This window comes from Carassius gibelio, chromosome A20 (genome assembly GCF_023724105.1).
Source record: "Carassius gibelio isolate Cgi1373 ecotype wild population from Czech Republic chromosome A20, carGib1.2-hapl.c, whole genome shotgun sequence".
NCBI lineage: Eukaryota > Metazoa > Chordata > Actinopteri > Cypriniformes > Cyprinidae > Carassius > Carassius gibelio.
In genome coordinates, this window is record NC_068390.1 from 5,152,237 (window position 1) to 5,175,425 (window position 23,189).

The window sequence follows — 23,189 nt, forward strand, 5'->3', positions numbered from 1 at the left end:
GTTATATTTTTTGTTATATTACATTGACTGACTTTGCTGCCAAAGAGGTCAGAGGTGAGCAGAAGAGTGATGTCATCAGTGAATGCCCTAGAGCAAGAGAGAAGAATGTGAACTGTTGATTGTGTGTAGTGAAATTCTCTACAGTACGTAGAAATATTAACTCCAACTTCAAACGGGAAGGAAAGACGGCTATTGTCATAAACCACTCTTCAAATATTAAATTAATGTGCAAGAATAATTTATTATACATTACATAAAAAAAAGTCAAATTTGATTTCATGGTGACTTTAACCATAACAACTACAACATAAACACATATGTTAATGTGTCCTGCTGTTAAAAAAAGAATCTGTGTATATGATTACACCATTATTTGTCACAAACACTAGACACTGAAGTATGTGGTTTGTGCTTTTATTTTATTATCATCACCCCATCTTCTCTCCCATTCAAGGCAAATTTACAATCAAAGTAGCTACAGATGCTTTTCCTGGGTCTAAGACAACCAGTTTAATCAAAGAAAATGAGTTTATTACATTATAAGATGCACGGTATATCTGAGAGATTTCAGAAAAATATAAAACCGTGACACCAGGAGACCGACAGAAGGCTTTGGTAGTGACACAGCAAGTTCTCTTCATAACAAAGAGAGAAACCAGAATAGGGTTCTCAAATGTGTTCTGCTCCGGATCTGTAGTGATATGTACCATATAGAACATGTTTCAACATCATATCCTGTGAAACAGAACAGGATCTAGCCCATGGTTTCTTTCCTAAACCTTTGGGACTAAGAACAGGGAGAAAAGTACTAGTTTACACTGCATAACTTATATATACAGTTTATATGTGTATAAATAAAAAATACACAGAGCAACAATTTACAAAGTATAATCTGGGAAACTCTTATAATCAGCTAAATTTACCATCGTACATGATCTCCCTCGTAGTTTTGGTGAAAGAAAGCATAGAATCAAAGTCCGAGTGTGGCGGTAAGAATGAGAAACAAATCCACACAATCATAAATTAAGACATTATTTCAGGAAGAAAATACTCAACTTGTTTCAGCTACCATAAAAAAAAAAGTATTTGAATAAATTAGAGGAGTAAAAATACAGAGCTCCACTGCATCATTAGAATCTCAGTTTTTAAAAGGCACAAGACAAGTGCATCCTGAATAAAAAATAATAAATACAGCACAAAGTGTCAAGACAGACTCAACCAGTCACCACCAAAGATGGAAGAGAGAAACATACACACAAACATATAAAAACACATCCTACAGGTGCGTCTCATAAAAATATGCCCCGATGTTACCAATAAATCAAAAGAAATAAGAATGTATTTTGCATAATAAAAACCAGCCAGTTTTTAGGCTATTTAAAATTGTTGCCATGTTCATGAGAATTAAAAAAAATTGACCCCAAAATCCCTTCGTTTTCATTATTTTAATTGCATTACTGTAAACATTTTAATTACATAAAAAATGACTAATGCAAAGTCGTGCATTGTCTCTTCACACCAGCATAAAGGCAGCAGGAAAAAAATAATACTACTATGATGTATAATTATTATTAGATTATATTTGTTCGCATTACAGTAATGAAAAATTGAGGTTTGAAATGTACTTGTCATGAAAATAATCACAATGCTGATATGACTGGTCCTACATTACAGGCTTGGTTTATTCATGCTCGTATAAAATATAATTTATGGCTGGTTTTTTTTGATTTCTTGTTAGTTTCTCCCACACAAACACATTGACACTAAACATAGACTAAATCCCGCCCCTGCTCAGGTCCGAACCCCTTCGATGGGTTGACTGGCTCGTCCTCCCCATCTGAATCCTCACACTCGATGGGCTTGGGACAGCTGTACGGGTGGCCGTTGTCATCGAAGAAGCGGCGGAAGGTGAACTCGTAGAAGGCGTGCTCGGGGTGCTTGCCGTTCTTGAACCAGCGGTTGAGTGTGTCGTTGTGGTTGCTGTCAGCGTCATCGTTCCAGAGCTTGTCGGGGTCAACGGGGTCAAAGTTGGAGGTGTCAGTGCAGTGCGTGATTTTGGGGATGTAAGGCGCATGGTGTTGCTGCCGCAGGTCTGTGGAGAAATCGATGTGTTTGAAGAAGGGATGGGCTTTAATCTCATCAGCTCCATTTTTCCCGAGCCTGTCTTCCGGGCCACGGCAAAGCTTCAGGATCAGGTCAGTGGCCTCCGGACTCAGCTTGGCCTGCTGGGGGATGTGTAGGGTCGTCTGCCAGTTTATCACCTGAGATGAACACAACCACATAAGCTGATAACGGCACTGACTGCCAGCATCCGCTGACCAATATCAACTCTGCTGCATATGTGTGTTACAACACGATGAGACCAAACACACTTCCACCTCAAAAAGACCAACATATATTCTCACCTTCATCTGGGTCTCAAGAGGAGTCGTTGCCAGAAAAGGAGGCTGACCGACTACCATCTCATAGAGGATAACACCTACACTCCACCAATCACAGAGCTGGGTGTAACCTAGGATTGAACAAAATAAATAAATAGATTGAACAATCATATCACTTAAATCAAAAAAATATTTGAATTGTGTTTTTTATCTGATTTAGTTTTGTTATTTGACATTTAAATTTCACAAAGAACTGCACCACATTTTGTCCAAGCTATAGGCTACTAAAAGGACATCTTGTCTTAAATCCCATCTGAAGACAAAGTCTTCCAGGTTTGGAATGAAATGCGAGGGAGTATATTATTTGTGTGTGACCTCTAAACATAGTATTTCTTCATCAAGCAATCTTTGTACCTGCATGAAAAGTGCTTGATAAATAACCTTTATTACGGTTCACAGGCACTTGTCTGACGTACCTGTGCGCAGCAGAACCTCAGGGGCGATGTAATTGGGAGTGCCCACCAATGAGTGTGCCAAGCAGCGCTGATGCTGTCGAGCGGCTCTGCGCTCCAGTGGCTTCAGTCGGTCTCCACAGCGACAGTTAGCACTATCCTCCCACTCCTTACTGAAGTCCATACTGTCCTGACGCACATGATCACCTGACAGGTCACAGAGACAGAAAGAAACATCTTAAGACTGAACCAAAGCCCTTTATCAATTCAACAATATATTCAGGAACTATAAATATTAACAGTCGCTTTGATGTGATGGTGAATCGTCAGAATGAAGTCAGACCTGAATGTGATTTTTCCTCACCACAACTCACTTTTAAGGAAGCTTTTTGACTGGGACTTCAAATGGTGACACTTCTTTTTCATATCTATTGCAACTTATTTGTAAACACCATTAACACTAATGTAATAAACATTAACACTAACGTGTGCAATGCATTGACATATTGCGCGAAGTATTGGCAAGATTTTGTAAAGCAGCTATTTGACTATAATAAAAGGCCTTCGAGCAGTTAGGCTCACCACTTTGGTAGTATTTGGAGTCGTGAGTCCATCGGAAACCAGTGCACAGGCCAAAATCTGTCAGTTTAATGTGTCCATCACGATCAATTAGGATGTTGTCAGGTTTGATGTCTCGATGGATGAAACCCATTTTGTGGACGCTTTCCACAGCACAGGTGAGCTCTGCGATGTAAAACTGAGCCAAGTCCTCTTGGAAAATACCCATTCTGATCAAAAGACTCATCATGTCCCCACCAGGGATGTAGTCCATGACAAAATACAAGTTATCTTTATCCTGAAATGAGTAGTACAACCGGACGACCCATTCATTATCAGCTTCAGCGAGAATATCCCGCTCAGCTTTCACATGGGCCACCTGGTTCCGCAATAGGACATCTTTCTTACGGAGGGTCTTCATGGCATACAGCGCTCCCGTGTCCACTTTCCGAGCCAAACACACTTCTCCAAACGCCCCGATTCCCAAAGTCTTGATTTTTTCAAACATGGATTTGTCCATTTTGGCGCGCTTGAGGCGGATGTAGTTGGATTCTTTCTGGCACAGCATCATGTGCATCTGCTCCTGAGCGTCACTTGAGAGTCCCACCTGAACACAAAACACGTGTTAAGACAACAGCCCTCACAAAACAGAAGCTCATCCATAAATACAGACAAACTCACTCACACAACACACAAAGAGAAAGATTAAATGAACTTCTGAAATTATCTGAGACAACATACCAACAATTAAATCATGCAATATTCACAACTGTGGCAAACAGCATTCAGCACTGAAAAACCCACACATGCAATGCACAGGGTTGCCTACAGTGATCAAAATCACATAGAAAACATAATTTGCAATCTTGCTTGAATTTCAACTGTAGTTTGTTTCGCTCAGCATGACTGATATTTCCATTTAGATTTCATTTCACGTGCATTTCAATACACAAGTATGCATCTCATATGCTTTTGTCACTTCTCTGGCATGAACCCAACCTGAAATCTTAATTAAATTGGGTTGCATTTTATTGAAATGGTAGGATCGTAACACTACACATAAACACATACAAATAAAGCCAGTAGCCCATCGAACTGGACCTTAACCACAGGTGCAGTAACAATGACATACAAGGTTTGAGGTGGGTTTAAGATCTATACACCCACAGAACACTTCAGGTTTATATGATCTATCATATAATAAATTCTGTACTGTACATTTCTTTTTTAAAATATTTTGTTTAAACTAATACTTACTTTATCTACCAGTAAAAGAGTAGTACTGTGCTCCATTCATATATACATCACTACCCAACACTCACCAATCAGTGCAGAAAATGTGAAAAGTCAGGACAGACACCACATAGGCATAGATGTGAACAGAGCTGCAGGAAACCGTTAAGACGGTAGATTCGTCCTAAAGCCCAGTGAGCTGCCTCGCAGTCTAATGTCTAAGATAGATAGCTCACCTAATCACAGAACATGAAGCAGCCAATATGAAGTGCTCTTCGTAGGCAGCGACTCTGTGTGTCACACAAATGGCACTCATCACTAGGGATGTAACCATTCACTCAACTCATGATTTGATTCACAATTTTGATTTCACGATTCGATTTAGTCACATTTTAATCTCATTTTATATATATATATATATATAAAATGAGATTGAAGACATTATATAGTAAATGAAAAGGTGTCATTTTATTAGGATATTGATGCACTTTTCTTTGTGAAATTGAAATGTAACAAAACAAAATTAAAATTTTAAAACAAGTTACACAAATAAAAGAAAATAAACTAAGGCTTTGTCTTTGCTCTTTCCATTTAAAATTAGAGGGAACCACTGGATTTTAATCATGATCTAATCATTACCCTTGGCTGTAGAGGGTAATGTTTTCTCTTGGTTCTTGGTTCTAAATAAATGCGACTTAAAGTCCATATGTTTTTTTTCCTCGTCATGACGTATTTTTGGACTGATGCGACTTATACTCTGGAGTGACTTATAGTCCGAAAAATACGGTATTACAATGCCTGACTTTCATAACAGGCTTTGTGATGCACAAGCACGTTCGCTGTGATTTTGCCAAGTAAGACATGTTCCTGGATCAACATTATTGTTCAAAAATATAGACCAAACCCAATCCCTAACCCAAACCTAACCCATTATTTATTCCTAAAATCAGAGGGAAATGATAGCTGATTAATAAGGGTGTAGAAGCACCTAAGGCCATCCTTAAAAATATTTTGGTTTGCAGTAACAGTAATAATAATAATTAAAAAAAAAGGGTCGGTAGGTCGGTCTATATTTTTTTTCTTCCAAGTTTCAATGTCAAAAAAAGGAAATTTTTGTGATGGTGACGAAGCCGGTATGAATTTAAACAAATTAGCATATCGTGATGTCACTGACTGGGTCTTCAACCCGTGCCTTCGGGCGCATCATTGCAAACCTCATTTTGATGTAGGCTATATAGACCACAAACAAATTAATGTTTATTGCATGAATTTCAGGTGAGAAGAAAAAAAAAAAATGAGGTACTGTTCTACTGTTTTACTTTCATCCACCGCTACGTATCAATGCAACCAACAAATGAGAGACTTGTGTTGGTTGATTCGTGCAATAGATTTTCAAACATAAAGTGACAGTCGACACGGTCACGGTTTTAGACTAGACGTGAGAAGGGATGGGAAAAGATCTGGGCACAGTTTTTCCAGAACTTAAAGTGCCAAGTTAAAGCGGTGTCGAGCTGTTTTATTGAATTATTTAGATGTATTATGGTGCCCGAACCAGACTTTGAACAGAGACCGGGAACATTTAGTTTACTGCAGCCGCAGCCATCATTACCAATCGCGAACTGTTGACTCTGACAGTGAATGAGACGAAGCGAACGGACAGGCCATAGTGTGACATCCGTGTAAACATGGATGACGTCAAGGGTTTTTTTTTTTTTATTAAAGAAGAAGCCTTCATTTGTATGTAGACCAAGGCAATTTATATATTTACAATACTTTAAAATAATTAATAGTATTTTGTTGCTTTTGTATTAGTTGTTTGAAGAGTAAAAAAAAATTGGTCGGTTTTAACGCAAATTTGCAAGTGGGTCGGACTAAAAGCAAAAAAAAAAAACTTTACAAAATTGGGTCGGTCCTAAATTGACAGGGTCGGTTGGGTTAAGGCAAACAAGAATATTTTTAAAGATGGCCTAACTCTGATTTAAAGCCTAAAACAGATATTTCCTGAAAAGTTATCTCTCTATTCTGATTGGTTGATTGGAATGTTGATCAACGAACATGTTGCACTTGGTTAAATCACACTCACCATACAAGCACCTATGACACCTTAAAATGTGGTCTAGGTAGGCAGCTCACTAGGCTTTAGAACGGAACTCATAAGAACATTCGAGGAACATACACATGCTGTCTAAATGACTAATTGAGTCTTACTTTACCACTCTTGAGTGAAGATTACTCCAGAAGAAATCTTTAAACTACGAAAACGAGGTGATCACACATAGAAAAAAAGTAGGCTTACGGAGGAGATCCACAGACTAAAAGATATGGAAGACAGATAGGAGAGGAGAATAAGAGGAGAATAGGGAGAATAAAAGGGAAGGAAAGAATAATGGAAGAAAGATGGGAAAAGTTAGAAGTCAATAGGAAATAATCAGCAGAGTGGAGAAGCAAAGAACACTGTGAAAGGAATTGCATGCTAACCCGTTGCATCTCGCTCTCCAACTGCTTCTTCCTACGGATCCTCTGCTGGTGGTTCTTCAGGATGTTCTCCACATGCTGCTCCATGAAGAACTTGAAAGCCTGCGGGGAGTACATGGGAACTCTGCTGTCCCCTTTGCGCTCCTCGTCACGTTTCCAACGCCGCACCGGCACGGGAGATGTTGTGATCTGTTTCTTCTCACGTTCCTCCGAGCCCTCAGTACGCTCGCTGGAGCAGGTGCTGTCAGTGTCGTTGTCGACTCCATCCTCTTCTTTGTTGCTGGGTTTTGGGCCAGGGTTGGGGTCGTACCCTGGTTGAGGTAGCTGCTGTAGCCTGTGTGTAGGATAAGGAGGGGGTGGACCTTGGTAGCTCGGGACTTCAGGGGCAGCCATGGGGGCAGACGGCTCTTGATAAGCGGAGGATGGAAGCGGTGGCTGCTGGAAATAAGGTGGGTGTGTAGGGGCCACAGCAGTGTGCAGCTCTGGCTTCTGCACACGTATACTCTTCACTGGCTGCAAAATGGGGGCCTGGGTAATGGTGGTGACAGTCGTGCCGGAAGGTTGAGAGTTGGGCACAGATGGACACTGACGTCCACTGGGCTGGGCATTGGTGAAGGAGTTGGAGCGTCCCGGAATGCTGTGGGGCCATGACAAAGGAACGTCCTGATTGGTGCTGTGACCAGGGGAAGTCTGAGGCTGCTGCACAGAAGGTCTGACCTGGGATAGTACCCCAAGGTTGTACATATCAAGGTTGTGGCTATTTCGGTTGGATCCATTTGAGGTTATAGCAAGAGCGCTGGATTGCATCTGCTGGGCCGTGGGACTCTGTCTGCTAGTCGGGTGCATAGGATAAGGAGGGGGTAGTGGCTGCCTACCACTGCTATTAATGCCCACATACTCACTTTGTATGTTGCCATTCTGAGGCCAGGATGGAGGGAAGGTGAACTTGTTGCCCCCGGGGTTTTGCATGATGATGGGTTGCCGACCCACAGGCACTGGACTGATCACTCGCTGAGCCTGGGATGGAGGGTTTATATAGCCATCGGGGCGGGGCCCCTGAGGCACAGGAGAGAGCTGAGGCACCATGTAATCCGAGTTCCCAGGATAACGCTTGGTTGAGGGATTGGAGTCCCATGAGGTGGGAGGAGGAGTGATGCTACGCACCTGCCGTGGGAGGGGAGGATTCACTCGTTGACCGCTAGCTCCAGCAGCAAGATTTTGAGGAAAGGTAGCAGGCCGTGATAGGTCGCTTTGAGGTCCAGGGCTACTGGGACGATAAATCATGACATCATTCATTAGAGCACTGTGTCTCTGTGGGGCCAGAGATTCCTTTGAACCCTTCCAGCTCTTGCGCCGCAACACTGTCGGTGGAATTTGGGATGGACCTAGAGAGGACATATACATACATCAACAACAGAAACCTAAGCAGAATTTCCAAAGTCCTGTAAACAATCATATTTATTTAGATTTTAGGTGAATTATCCCTCTTAGGAAAAATTAAAAGTCAGCTAAAGCTTTACAGGGAACCCTATCAATTGGTACATTAAAGGTGCAAAGAGCAATGAGATTTCTTTACAAAAGGTAAATTAAGGAATTATACTTAATTATTCAATAAATCGATGTTATTGCAAATGTTAATGTACTTGTTCATCATTGTGACAGTGTTTTGCTTGCAAGAACAACAAAGTGACAAAATGCGCTCTGTAGAGCAGTTTGTCCATTTAGGGCTACTGTACAAACATGCTGGCAACTTCCATGTAAGGGGACCCGCGGTGTATGTAGATAGAAATTTTTCAATCTGAGGTAGGGATGGGCGATATATAGCATTCGATTGTCATGCGCATTTTGTCAGTAAAGCCGGTTCCCTGATTACCGCAGCTGATGGCAATTTAGTGGTAATCAGGGAACCGGCTTTACTGACAAATGGGGTGGTTGATTGGGATTTGACTTTTTTTTTTAATGTTAATTAGTGTGCAATGTTGCTTATTGAGCATAAACAATATCTGCAGTTGCAGTGCTGACATTTAAAAAAAATTCTGGCAGTTTAGTGCCTACAAAAATGGTTGGAAGAGACTACAACGAGTTACTTCCCGGGTCGTATACATGAACCCAGATGAACCCTGGCCCCAGGAACATTTAATGAAGGGAGCGAAGCCATGCTGTGCTGCTTTAGAGAAGAGGAAGAGAAAACTAGGGGTGCACGTAAAAATCTATTCATATTTAAAATCGCAATTTTATCTTCTAACGATTCTGATGGATTCACAAGTTTCAAAATCAATGTTCTAAAGCAGCGGCTCTTAATACAGTTCCTTTTGTAGCTCTGCATCTCTCTCACTCTCATTCAGATTGTCAGATCAGCTCCAACAAACTTTATTTTCACAAAGCAATGAGAAGTGTTATACATGGATGCGCGCACGGTTGCGGTGCTGTTTTTAAGCTTTAATCAGGATACAACCGTATATTAAAAGCTAACAGAAGCAGTAGCATGTACAAATAACAGCATATCTAAAAGTATGAGACAAGAAACAAACACACCAGTAAAAGCCATGCCTGCACAGGTTCTGTACGATCCTCTTCATTAATATTCTCTACTCTCAATCGGACTCAGACTGATAAGCAATATAGACGCCATTGTTTACAAATACAACCGCAGTATGACAATATGGGCAAAATTTATATCACAATATATTTCTTAATTTCGGTCGATACTATATAAATCTGATATTGATATGAACCCTATTAAAAAAGCCTTGTAAAAATTACCAAAAACGCCAACAACAGACGTCTGTGCATACAAACTTATTTATGTCTAGTCATAACTTAGTCTATGACACCTCATTTAAAACCATATAATATTTTACATTTATTCATTTATCAGACACTTTTATCCAAAGCGACTTACAAATGAGGACAGTGAAAGCAATCAAAAACAACAAAAAGAGCAATGATATATAAGTGCTATAACAATTCTCAGTTAGGTTAACACAGTACACGTAGCATGGGCTTTAAAAAAATATAATAAATAAAAAGAAAACAGATAGAATAAAAAAAAAGAATAGTTCAAGCTAGTGTTAGAGGTCTTTACACACACACACACACACACAAATGCATAATAAATGAAAAGAAAATAGAATACAAAAAACGATTAGAAAGGTAGTTATATATATTTTTTTAAGAATATAATTAGAATAGTGAGTGTTAAAGTTAGAGTGTCAAATAAAGATGGAAGAGATGGGTTTGAAGCCGATTCTTAAAGATGGCTAAGGACTTGGGGAGGTCATTCCACCAGGAGGGAACATTTAATTTAAAAGTCCGTAAAAGTGACTATGTTTCTTTGGGATGGCACAATCAAGTGACGTTCACTTGCAGAACGCAAGCTTCTAGAGGGGATATAAGTCTGAAGTAGCAAATTTAGGTAAATGGGTGCAGAGCCAGCACTGTTGGGAACGTTACTTTAAAAAAGTAATTAGTTATAGTTACTCATTACTTGTTCCAAAAAGTAACTGAGTTAGTAACTGAATTACTCTATAATAAAAGTAACTTGTTACCAGGCAAAGTAACTATTTGCGTTACTGTAATAAAAAAAAGTAACTGATTTTTTTTTTTTTTTTTAGCAGTTTTCACAAGTCAGTTGAAATGAATAGAACAGACAGGTGTTCGTACATAACTTTTGATATTTATTGCACCTCAAAAGACAGCAAGAGTTTTATCCTGCACTTCAAGTATTATCTTTGTAAGAAAAGTTTTTTGGGGCCACTAGCTTTATAGATGCACAGGGCTCCAAACTGCGACTAAAACAGTCGCATTTGCGACCATAAATATTAAAATGCGAGTGAAGTTTTTGCTGAGGTCGCCACTGGCGACTAGGCCTATGTATTTACATGTTATCTCTTAAAAAATTGCATGTAATGCCTTTTTTCCTGATTGTTTTGCATTCATATCTTTTGTTATGTTCACGCATTGAGAGAATGCGCATTGAAGTTTTAGAGGGAAAAAGAGTTTTAAACAGTCCTCATGTGCCGCGCAGCAGTGCTCACACACACCTGATAAATGCGCGAGAGAGGACTAATGGAGACTTGAAGAGAAAGTGCAGAAAAACAGCGTCTATTTCTTTCATAACTTGAACAAACTACAACAGGTAAAGCTGTCATCTGTGTGGATATTGGCAATATCGTTAACAGTTCGTTAACAGTTTATAATCATAAGGCTTCTTCTTAACAAGATCTTAGTCCATGCTGTGTTCTGTTAATGCATGAACTTCATTTGAAGTGCACTTGCCCTCCAGTAAATCGCAAAAAGCTTTGTGCTTTGTTACTTTTTAATTTACAAAGTATTAGCTTTAAAATTATTCCAAATACAGTTTTGGTGCTCTTTAAGGGGCCGTTCACATATCGCTCCTAAAAACGCGTGGAAAATGCTAGGCGCGCCGCTTTCTGATTTTTTTCCAAAAGCCTCTGGGTTCTTGCGCTCCTGAGGGGTCTGCCATTGTTAAGCAACCATGACCTGCTCTCTCCAAGAAGACGCGTAAATTTCAGCAAAGGATAAACGGATTTGCAGCACTAAAAATCGCTTGCAGTAGCTCTGTTACTAAATTTATTTAAAACTGGCTATCCATATAAAGCTATGATCAGCTGTTCCTTCATCTTGGCTGAGCTTTCAACGTTGGTACTGGAAAGGATGAAGCTGATTGGTTGGTTCTTGTCATATGATCTGCGGTGCGCTTGTGGGATTCTGAAAAGTTGAGATGTTTTTAACTCGATGCGTTGCGGACGCGCCTGGAAAAAAAACTAGCGTGTCGCTTCCATTACAAGCACACACGCATACCGCGCGCCTACATTTGAAATAACGAACTTGAGTAGTGCCTCAGTTCAAGCAGCACGTGAACCTATCATAACTTGCTCATTACTAAAAGAGTACATAATGAACATGAATTAACATCAAAAGGTAGGCTATTTTATAAGAGAGATTCTACAGTACAACACTTTCAAACTGCGGAAAACGAGTAAAGCTTGATAACATTGCAATGTAATATTAATCTCAGTAACCTTTCGGTGTCCATAAGCTCATCAGTCAGCTAGAAAAATAACTATAAAGAGGAGCATTTTGCTATATTTATGAGCTATTGAATTTTTATATTTTTACTTAACCTGTTGTCTACATGATTCAACTCCTCCTATAAAAATTTTACTAATTAAGAAAAACAGACTGAAAGTGTGAAAGACATGCACTCTTAAAAATAAAGGAGCTTAAAAGTTTCTTTACAGAACAATTTTGGTTCCACAAAGAACCATTCAGTCAAAGGCTCTTTGAAGAACAATCTCTTTCTGACCTTTTCATAATCTGTTGTCTTTGAATGTTAAAGGTTCTTTATGAAACCATTTAGACAGGACAAAAAGGTTATTCTATGGTATCATGAAGCACCTTTATTTTTAAGAGAGTATGACAACATTTACAGGATGCATTGAGGAGGACCCCAAACTATACTCAGGTGCCAAGTGATGCTTATGGTCCATGATATTGGTACAGATTCTGTTTAATAAACAACACATGACTAGGGCTGGGTACCGAACTTCGATGCCTTTATGGTATCGAACGAAAAACTTCGATACTATGAGTATCGAAAAATTATTTATCTTTCGGTGCCAAAGTTCGGTTCCAAAACCAAGCCGCCGGATTTTTATTTTTTTTTTGCCAAGCGGCTGTGTCTGTGTGAGCTTGTAGCATATGTGCATGTAAGGACCTAAATTCGCCGTGATTGGCTGTCCACCACCACGTGACGTGACGGGTAGCATTTCTGAAGATACTCGCAGTCACACAACACAACTGTAGTTGTTTTTTCTCAAAACGTTTCCGTTTTACAATGACAAAGAGGTCTAAAGTGTGGCTACACTTTATAAAAGTGTATGCCGAGTCAGCAAAGTGCAACATATGCGATAAGAGTATTCCAACCAAAGCCGGTGTTAATGAAGCATTTGTTTGGATGAGTGTTTTGCCCTCCCTCCCGGTTTAGTTTGGTCTACTCCATTGTGTATCTTGAAACACACCCCCTTTCACATCGTCTAAAAAAACAGAAAGAGAAAGACAGATTTATCCGGTACAGCAAATTTCTCTGAGCAGCAGGCCACTGTATACGTTCACTTAAAACATAACCGACTGTGTTTAAGAGAATACTTGCAGAGACAATTATTTTGATATAATTGTGTGTGTACGTGTTCATTCAGAAGTTACGATACGCGAAAGATGAATTCATTCGCTGTTCATCAATGAATTCATTCGCTGTACGCGCATTGTCTCAAATGCTGCTTGCAGTGCGTGCTTTCAATGAGTGAGCGAAAGCTCCGAACGCGCGCAAATTGTTTAAAACGCTTGAATCAGCAATATTTAGAAACAAGTTTTTCAGAAACGTTGCAAATGTTGTGTGATCTGAACTGTAAAGCACATAAAGCTGTCGTTTGTGTTTATAAACTTATATTTCATGCATGATTCGATGGATGGATCTGCTAACTGAATGCAAAGTGTTAGTTCTAGAAGAATGTTTGTGTCTTGATGAGCATGTATTGCTCACTAGGAGTCACTAAATGAACAGCTGCTGTTCTTTCTTTTTTCAACGGTGGATCAGTTGCCTTATTAAATCCCCAAACTGTTTACTTAAATATTAAATTAATAAATGACATCAAAACAGGGGCGTTTGCGTTAAGATGTGGTGGGCTGCTGTGGGCCAGAAAGTCCAGGGCCACTTTTTGGTCCCAGTCTGCCCCTGAATGGCACACCCCATCCAAAAAGCACAACCAGTTGTATTAATAATGTTATCCTGAGCGTGAAGTGTTACCAGAATTTGTTTTAATTAAGGTGAAAAATAAAAGTTTTGTGTTTAATGTATTTGTGTTGATGTTGAAATGGATTTTAAAACATATGGTATCGAAAAAAGTATCGTTAGGAACCGGTATCGAAACTGAGGTATCGAAATTGGCACCGGAACGAAAGATTTTGAACAATACCCAGCCCTACACATGACTGTATATTTCAAGTTGGAAAAGACATTTAGCTCCCACTTTAAGTGAACCTTCATTCCAAGGTCTCTACAAGATGGATTAAAATGCTGATAAAGTCAAGAAAAGATGAGACATAAACACGTCAGTATGATTAAAAAGTTAAAATGTAAAATAAATAATTTAAATAAAACACATAAACACATGTTTATTCTGTTGCACCTAAAAAAATCATTTGGCACCTAAGTTCATTTCTTATAGGAGCCAATGGCTCCTTACTCGATTTTTTTGTTTGGAGGCCTGATGCGTGTGTCACATATTACATGTACACATAACATGCACGTTCTTGCCTTTGACCACAATAAATTTGAAGTAGCGCTTATATCTCCACCTTGAAAATGCCAACTTTTCATCGGATTGCTCCTGACTGCTGCTGCTGCAAATCTCTGTGTGTGTAGCTGTTGGGTTTGTGTGGGTGTGTGTGTGTGTGTGTGTTTGGTGCCGCTGGCACTGGCGCGTGTGCCGGCATGTGTGTAAAAACACTGGCTCTGATTGGCTAACATGAAACACATGACTCCGCTTTAGCCAATCATAAATCGCTTCTAATTTTTAACCCACCTCCACACTCGCTGTGTGAGCCAGGGGTGCGTTCGGATTGCATGGTTTATTAAATCAATGCATAGTAACGCACCGCATTTAACTTCAGTAATGGCAACGGCGTTGTAATGATGGGAAAAGTAATTAGTTAGATTACCCCGTTACTGAAAAAAATAACATCGTTACCTAACTGTTGACTTATGTAAATGTATATGTTCTCTAATTGACTGTAATCAAGAAGTGGGTGGAGTAAACATACACAGGTGTGCAATCACTAATAAAAAGGCCGCTGCTCTCTTGTGCGTGAGTGCAGGCTAAACGGCAGATAATGCCTGAGTTGTGAGTCTTTTAATCCTTCGTCATGTACCGGTTACCTAGCTCTAATTGAGATAGCAGCGCCAACAGGTTATGGGCCCAGTAAAGAGTTTGGGAACCAATGGAATCGTTTACGTTTCGACGGAGAAGAAAAGAATTACGAACTGTGGGAAACAAAGTTCCTGGCACATTTGCGTCTTCTGGGTTTGAAATCCATCATACTGAGTGAAGCCCTGGCTGTGAATGATGAAGGTGCGGAAGAGAGACGACAGTAAAAACGAAGAGGGAAATGCAGTTCTGATCCAATTATTAGATGACAAGAGTATGCGCTTGTGATGAGAGAGGCTGCGGATGATGGCAGAAGGGCATTGCAGATTTTGAGAGATCCCTACGCTGGTAAGGGGAAGCCACGTGTGATAAGTTTGTATACGGATTTGACATCTCTTCAGAAAGGTGTAAATGAAACCGTTACAGATTACATTATTCGTTCAGAGACTGCAATTACAGCATTGCGGAATGCGGGAGAGACTTTGACTGATGATTTATTGACTGCCATGATTCTAAAGGGTTTTCCCCGATACTTTCAAACCATTCTCTATTTTTATTATGCAGAGTGACGAAAAACTAACATTTGCTGACTTTAAAGCAAAACTGAGGAGCTATGAAAGCACTGAGAAGTTCGGCATTGCTAGTTCGGGAGAGGACAGCATAATGAAAATTAAAGGAAGGGATAATTGGTGTATGAGACTCACCTGTTACAATTGTGGCCGGGAGGGTCACAAAGCCGCGGAGTGCACGATGGTTGCTGGGGAGTGCGGTGAACGGAGACAATGGTGTAGTTTCTGTAAAAGCACCTCACATATAGACATGCACTGTCGTCGAAGAAAGCGGGATAAAGTGAAGCAAACGGTGGACGAAGAGGAGGATCCCACATTTGCATTTATGGTGGAGCAGGTGAATAAAGTTCCGGATCTTGACGTGGAAATGAAAGGTCTCATGGTGGATTATGGAGCTACTAAACATATTGTTACGGACATTGAGAAGTTTGTGGATTTTGATTTAAGTTTCAAGCCACAGAGCCACATTCTGGAGCTGGCTGATGGAAAACGGGCCAGTGGAATCGCGATGAAGAAGGGCACCGCTAAATTGCGTTTGAGAAATAGCAATGGTCGCATTGTGGACATGATGTTGACGGAGACACTTTATGTGCCATCATTTTCTCAAGACATCTTTTCTGTCAAAGCGGCAATTTCACACGGAGCAACAGTAATCTTCACAGAGGGACAGAACAGACTCATTCATAAAAATGGTACAACTTTTGATATTCATATGTATGACAGACTGTTTTATTTGAGTACTGTTGCTAATGAGATTGATGAGTGTAACGCGTGCTTTGATATTCAGACATGGCATGAAATACTGGGTCATTGTAATTATGATGATGTGTTAAAGTTGGAGAATGTTACAGAAGGGATGAAAATTAGAGGTAAAATTGACAGATCCAATTTGAAATGTGAAGTTTGTGTAAAAGGCAAATTTGCTCACAACAGAAATATAGATCTAGATGAGAAAGCAAAAGATGTGTTTGCACTTCTTCATGCAGATCTGGCTGGTCCTATAGAACCAGCAGGAAAAGATGGTTTCAGATTTGCCTTAGCCTTCACAGATGACTATTCAGGAGCTGTGTTTACCTATTTTTTGAAGAACAAAAGTGACACTGCCGTAGCCACTGAGAAAGTCATTGCTGATGTTGCACCGTAAGGTATGATTACATGTATAAGATCAGATAATGGAACAGAATTTACATCTTCCTTATTTCAGTCATTGCTCAGCAAGAATGCCATTAGACATGAAACCTCAGCTCCTTATTCACCCCATCAAAATGGGACAGCTGAAAGAGCTTGGAGGACTTTGTTTGAAATGGCAAGATGTATGCTCATTGAGAGTAAATTACCAAAGGAGTTGTGGACATATGTGGTACAAACCACTGCTATAATTAGAAACAGATGTTATAATAGACGTCTGGGACAAACTCCATACTACCTGATAACTGGAAAGAACCCCGATCTATCCAAAATGAGAGTGTTTGGGTTAGAGTGTTATGCATACAAGTATAAGAAGATAAAGTTGGATGCGCGATGTGACAAGGGTATATTTGTTGGTTATGACAAAAATAGCCCTGCTTATCTTGTTTTCTATCCAGACACAGGGAGAGTACTTAAGAGTAGACTGGTGAAGTTTGTCACAAAAAGTACAAATGAAAGGGATACTCAGACAGTGGAGGATGTGGATGAATATTTGGCATACCGGAAGGAGGTTGAAACCTTATTACCAAAACTAGACAGGACTTAAGTAATTCCACAAGAAATGAAAGCTGAAGGTGAAGTCAGTGCAAAGGGTGAAAAAGAGAGTGATCTAGGTACTAGATATCCAAAAAGAGAAAGAAGACCCCCTCAGTACTTTGCAGATTATGATTATGAAGTTAAAGATGATGCAGATCAGCCATTGACTATTGACTATTGCTATCGTGTTGCATGTGATGCTCCCCGGACACTGAAGGAAGCCTTGGGCTCTTTAAAATCAGAGCAGTGGGTTGAAGCTATGGAGGATGAGATGAACTCTCTGAAAGAGAATAACACTTTCACATTAACAACCCTACCAGAAGGTAAACAGGCAGTAGGGGATGGGTGAAGATGGGTTTATGCTATAAAGGAAAATCCTGATGGGAGAGTATATAAAGCCAGGTATGTGGCAAAGGGTTATAGTCAAGTGGCAGGTATTGATTATAACGAGACATTTTCACCTACTGCTATATAACTTCAGTGCGTGTTTTGATGCAGCTTGCAGCACAATATGATTTGAATTTACATCAGATGGATGTTAAAAGTGCATATCTGCATGCTCCTATAGATTGTGAAATTTATATTAAGGAACCTGAGTTTGAAGTTGAGTCAAAAACAGGAGAAGAATAGGTATGTAAGCTCAATAAATCACCGTATGGTTTTAAACAATCAGGACGAAATTGGAACAAGATGTTGCATGATTTCTTAATTGAAAATGATTTTGTTCAAAATTCAGCAGATTATTGTGTTTACAGTAAACAAACTGACAAAGAAAGAGTCATACTGATTATTTGGGTTGATGATCTTCTCATTGCAGCGAGTAATGATCAAATACTCAGAGACGTGAAGGAAATGTTGGGAATTAAATTCAAAGATACATTTAAAATTTTTTGGAGAGATTTGATATGACTCGCTGCAAACCAAGATCAACCCCATGTGAAATCAAAGTAAAATTTGACAATGATGGTGAACCAGTTGACCTAAAGAGGTATCGAGAAGTGATTGGCAGTTTAATCTATATGATGACAAGTACTCGTTCCGATTTGAGCTTCATTGTTAGTAAATTGTCACACTATCTAAGGGCACCAAAAGAACAACATTGGGTGGCTGATAAACATGTGTTGAGGTTTTTGAAAGGTACAGCATACTTGGAATTATGTTATAATAGAAGTGATGTAGATCTTGAACTTGTGGCTTATAGCGATGCAGATTGGGCAGCAGACTTGAATGACAGGCATAGTATTACTGGATACTGTTTCAGTTTGTCTAAGAATGGGCCTGTTATTTTTTGGAAGTCTAAGATACAACAAACTGTTGCTTTATCCACATGTGAAGCCAAATATATGGCTTTATCAGCTACTGCGCAAGAAAGCTTGTATCTGACCAATCAATGGAATGGACAATGTACTTGAATATGCACCAGTGACTATTTTTGAGGACAATCAGGGTGCTATTGCACTTACAAAGAATCCGGTGTGTCAACAAAGGAGTAAGCATATTGACATCAGGTATCATTTTGTCCGATCTGTACTGAATGATGGCAAAATAATTCTTCATTATTGTCCTATAGTTGATATGGTGGCAGACATTTTAACAAAATCAGTATCTAAAGGTAAAATGGATAAATTTCTGTGTTTTTTATTTGGAGTATGAAATATTATCTAAATGCATGTATGTGATGCACTGTGTTTATATTCTGTCAATTTAAGAACAAGTGGGGGTGTTGACTTATGTAATTGTATATGTTCTCTAATTGACTGTAATCAAGAAGTGGGTGGAGTAAACATACACAGGTGTGCAATCACTAATAAAAAGGCCACTGCTCTCTTGTGCGTGAGTGCAGGCTAAACACCAGATAATGTCTGAGTTGTGAGTCTTTTAATCCTTCGTCATGTACGGGTTACCTAGCTCTAATTGAGATGGCAGCGCCTGAGAGCCAGTGGTAGTTTTGTAGGCAAACATCAATGCCTTGAATTGTATGCGAGCAGCTATTGGAAGCCAGTGAAAATTGATAAACAGAGGTGTGACGTAATCTTTTTGGCTCACTAAAAATTAATCTTGCTGCCGCGTTCTGGATTAACTGTAAAGGTTTGATAGAACTGGCTGGAAGACCTGCCAAGAGGGAATTGCAATAGTCCAGCCTGGAGAGAACAAGAGCTTGAACAAGGAGATGTGCAGCATGTTCCGAAAGAAAGGGCTTGATCTTCTTGATGTTGAATAAAGCATATCTGCAGAATCGGACAGTTTTAGCAATGTGGTCTGAGAAAGTCAGCTGATCATCAATCATAACTCCAAGGCTTCTAGCGGTTTTTGAAGGAGTTATGGTTGATGTGCCTAACTTGATGGTAAAATTGTGATGAAACGATGGGTTTGCTGGAATCACAAGCAGTTCTGTCTTGGCAAGGTTGAGTTGAAGGTGATTGTCCATCATCCAGCAAGAAATGTATGTTAGACAAGCTGAGATGCGAATAGCTACCGTCGGATCATCAGGATGAAATGAGAGGTAGAGTTGAGTGTCATCAGCATAGCAGTGGTATGAAAAGCCATGTTTCTGAATGACAGAACCTAATGATACCATGTAGACAGAGAAGAGAAGTGGTCCAAGAACTGAGCCCTGAGGCACCCCAGTAGTTAGATGTTGTGACTTGGACACCTCACGTCTCCAAGATTCTTTGAAGGACCTATCTGATAGGTAAGACTCACACCATTGAAGTGTGGTTCCTGAGATGCCATTTGCCAGTAGGGTTGATTGGAGGATCTGGTGGTTAACCGTGTCAAAAGCAGCGGACAGATCAAGCAGGATAAGTACTGAAGATTTGGATTCCGCTCTTGCCAGTCTTAGAGCTTCAACAACTGAGAGCAAGGCAGTCTCAGTTGAATGTCCACTTCTGAAGCCAGATTGGTTGCTGTCAAGGAGGTTGTTGTGTGTCAGAAATGTAGAGACTTGGTTGAACACAGCTCGTTCAAGTGTTTTTGCAATGAAAGGAAGAAGGGAAACTGGTCTGTAGTTCTCTAAAAGAAATGGTTTCTTAATTAGTGGAGTTGTACGAGCCTGTCTAAATGATGAGGGAAGAAAACAGTATGGAGGGATGTGTTGATGATGTGTGAGTGCAAGTACAACTGCAGGAGAAATGGCTTGAAGGAGATGAGATGGAATAGGATCAAGCGGGCAAGTCGTAGGGTGATTAGAAAGGATGCGTTCTGAGACTTCTGCCTCAGAGAGTGAAGAGAAGGATGTAATTGAGTATGTTCGCTGGTGATATGAGCTTGATTGGTTTTGGTGTAGGAAAACTGTGCACTAATATGTTTCATTTTATTAATGAAAAATGTGGCAAAGTCGTCAGCTATTAGAGATGAAGCAGGAGGGGGAGGAGGCAGACAAAGATGTGAGGAAAATGTTTTAAAAAGCATGCGAGAGTTAGACGAATTGTTAATTTTGTTATGGTAGTATGTCATTTTAGCAATGGAGACATTATCAGAGAAGGAAAATAGGAGTGACTGATACACATTAAGGTCAGCAGTATTTTTGGATTTGCGCCACATCCTTTCAGCAGCTCTAAGCTTAGAACGGTGTTCGCGTAAAACATCAGATAACCAAGGGGCAGAAGGGGTGTTAAGGGCTGGCCTGGAATATAAGGGGCAAACAGTGTCTAAACAAGATGTAAGAGAAAATGTAATTTTAGAAAAGAAAAACAGCACAAATAAGTTAATGTTCAGCTTTATATTGTATTTAGCCTTCAAACAAACAACAAATGCGAAATCACTGACAAATAATTATCTCAGATTAACCTAATTAATATTAATATCTTTAACTTCAGAATATAGGCTAATATACACTTCCAGTCAAAAGTTTTTGAAAAAAAGATGTTTAATGTTTTTAAAAAATGATCTTTTGTTCACTAAGCCTGCATTTATTTGATAAAAAATACATCAAGAATAGTAACATTGTGAAACCTTTTTCTTTATATTTGGAAATATTTTAAAATGTTATTTATTCCTGTGATTTCAAAGCTATATTTTTAGTATCATTACTCCAGTCACATGATCCTTCAGAAATCATTCTTATATTGTGATTTGCTGCTTAAAATAATTATGTTGAAAATAGCAGTGTAGAATTTTTTCAGTTTTCATTGATGAATAGAAAGTTCAGAAGAACAGCATTTATCTGAAATAAAAATTGTAAAATTATAAAAAGGTCTTTGTCATCAGGTTTGATCCATTTAAAGCATCCTTGCTAAATAAAAATTTATTTAATTTATTTCCCAAAAAATAAATAAATAAATAAATAAATAAATAAAGTTGTTACAAATGCTTTTTATTTCAGATAAATGCTGATATTTGGATCTTTCCATTCATCAAAGAATTCAGAAAAAAATAAAAAATAAAATACTCAACTGTTTTAAATATTGATGAACAAATCATCATATTAGAATGATTCCTGAAGATCACTGAAGACTGGAGTAATGATCGAGCGGCAACCTCGCGCTCTCTCTCGAGAAGCCAATAAGGAAATGACTAAAACTGCAATTCATCGACTGGCCGCTTGAGGCTGGCTGCAGAAGAGAGTCAGTCCCATAGACTCTCCATGTTAAAATGACCTTGAACTTTACAGCAGAAAAAACATGTTTACAGCCTGTTTCAAAAAATTATTTTGGTCTATATTGCTAATTTTGCCCTTCATGACAACTGTGAGGGGGGGTGAATTTTTTTTTTTTTAAAACTCATCCATTTAAATTATGTTAAGACTTAAAGTTCTGCATAATTAAGCGCGTGGCCACTTGAGTGACAGGTGGATTGCCGCTGCTGACAATGACGTCACGCTAGGGGGGCGTGGATTCACCAATCAGCTCCTGCCTTTTTGCCCATTTTCGATTATCCGGGGGAGTTGCGCGGTGACGCGCTGCCAAGATGGCGACAGCCCGCTCTGCACACTTTGAACTTCAAAACCGCTATTGAGGAGTCTATGGGTGACGTCACGGACACTACGTCCATATTTTTTTACAGTCTGTGGTAATGATGCTCAGAAATTCTCCTGCGCATCACAGAAATAAACTACATTTTTCAAATAAAGCAGTTATTTTAAATAGTAAAAATATTTCAAAATTAAACTGTTTTGCTTCACTGTGGATCAAATAAAAGCAGTCTTTGTGAACAGAAGAATTCTTTAAAAGAAAAACATTCTGTACAAAAATATTTTTTTTTTAAACCATTAAAAGTCTTACTGTTCAAAACTTTTGACTGGTAGTGTAATCTGGTTATTCTTATAGATTAAAATAAATGTTCTTTAGAAGTATAAAGAGTATGAAGAGTGCTCTTAGCTGCTGCAGAGAAGAAAAAAAAACGTGTTGCTGCAGACGGACTTAAAAATGCAAACTTGTCCACCAGCAGGAGGCGCTGTGAGAGCAGCAGAACCAGTGGAACGGCTGTAGTTAATCAAAGCAGCTCCGCTCATGAGTGCTTCTTTAGCAGATATAATGAAAACGGCATCAAAACTATTCTGAAGACAGTCGTCTCCCTTCAGATACACATTCATAAAAAACACCCGCAACACATTTTGATTTTAAAATTTGCAATGCTCATGTTTATTTGCAATGTTCATATTTAATGAAGTCAGATGCTACAAATAAATCAATGAATGGTAAACAATGGTAATTTATATCCAAATATCGGAGTGTTATCACGTTACAGAAAAAAATTATATCATTATAAATACTGATATTGAATTATTGTCCAGCCAATGAGGTGAGGGGCGGGACGTTCAGACGCACACTCGGGGGTTAAGCCAATCACAACACACTTAGCCGGCTAACAAATCTCCCATTGTGTATTTCTGAGGAATGGGCTTCA

The 23,189-nt window shown here is 39.3% G+C and overlaps 1 protein-coding gene across 3 annotated transcripts in view; it reads right to left on the bottom strand.

The window, feature by feature from the left end:
* Nucleotides 1-400: 400 nt before the first annotated feature.
* LOC127938497 (serine/threonine-protein kinase LATS1) overlaps nt 401-23,189 on the bottom strand; it is a 29,264-nt gene continuing 6,475 nt past the window's right edge. The window contains exons 4-8 of one of the 3 annotated variants that reach the window (XM_052535149.1): nt 7,103-8,484; nt 3,416-3,998; nt 2,858-3,040; nt 2,406-2,512; nt 401-2,261 (exon numbers count right to left, since the gene is read on the bottom strand). In XM_052535149.1, coding sequence (XP_052391109.1) covers nt 1,764-2,261; nt 2,406-2,512; nt 2,858-3,040; nt 3,416-3,998; nt 7,103-8,484 — 2,753 coding nt within the window. In that variant the 3' untranslated portion in view covers nt 401-1,763. Of the gene's footprint in view, nt 2,262-2,405; nt 2,513-2,857; nt 3,041-3,415; nt 3,999-4,860; nt 4,915-6,832; nt 6,937-7,102; nt 8,485-23,189 lie in introns of those variants that run through there. The other 2 variants (XM_052535150.1, XM_052535151.1) reach the window with 2 other exon arrangements.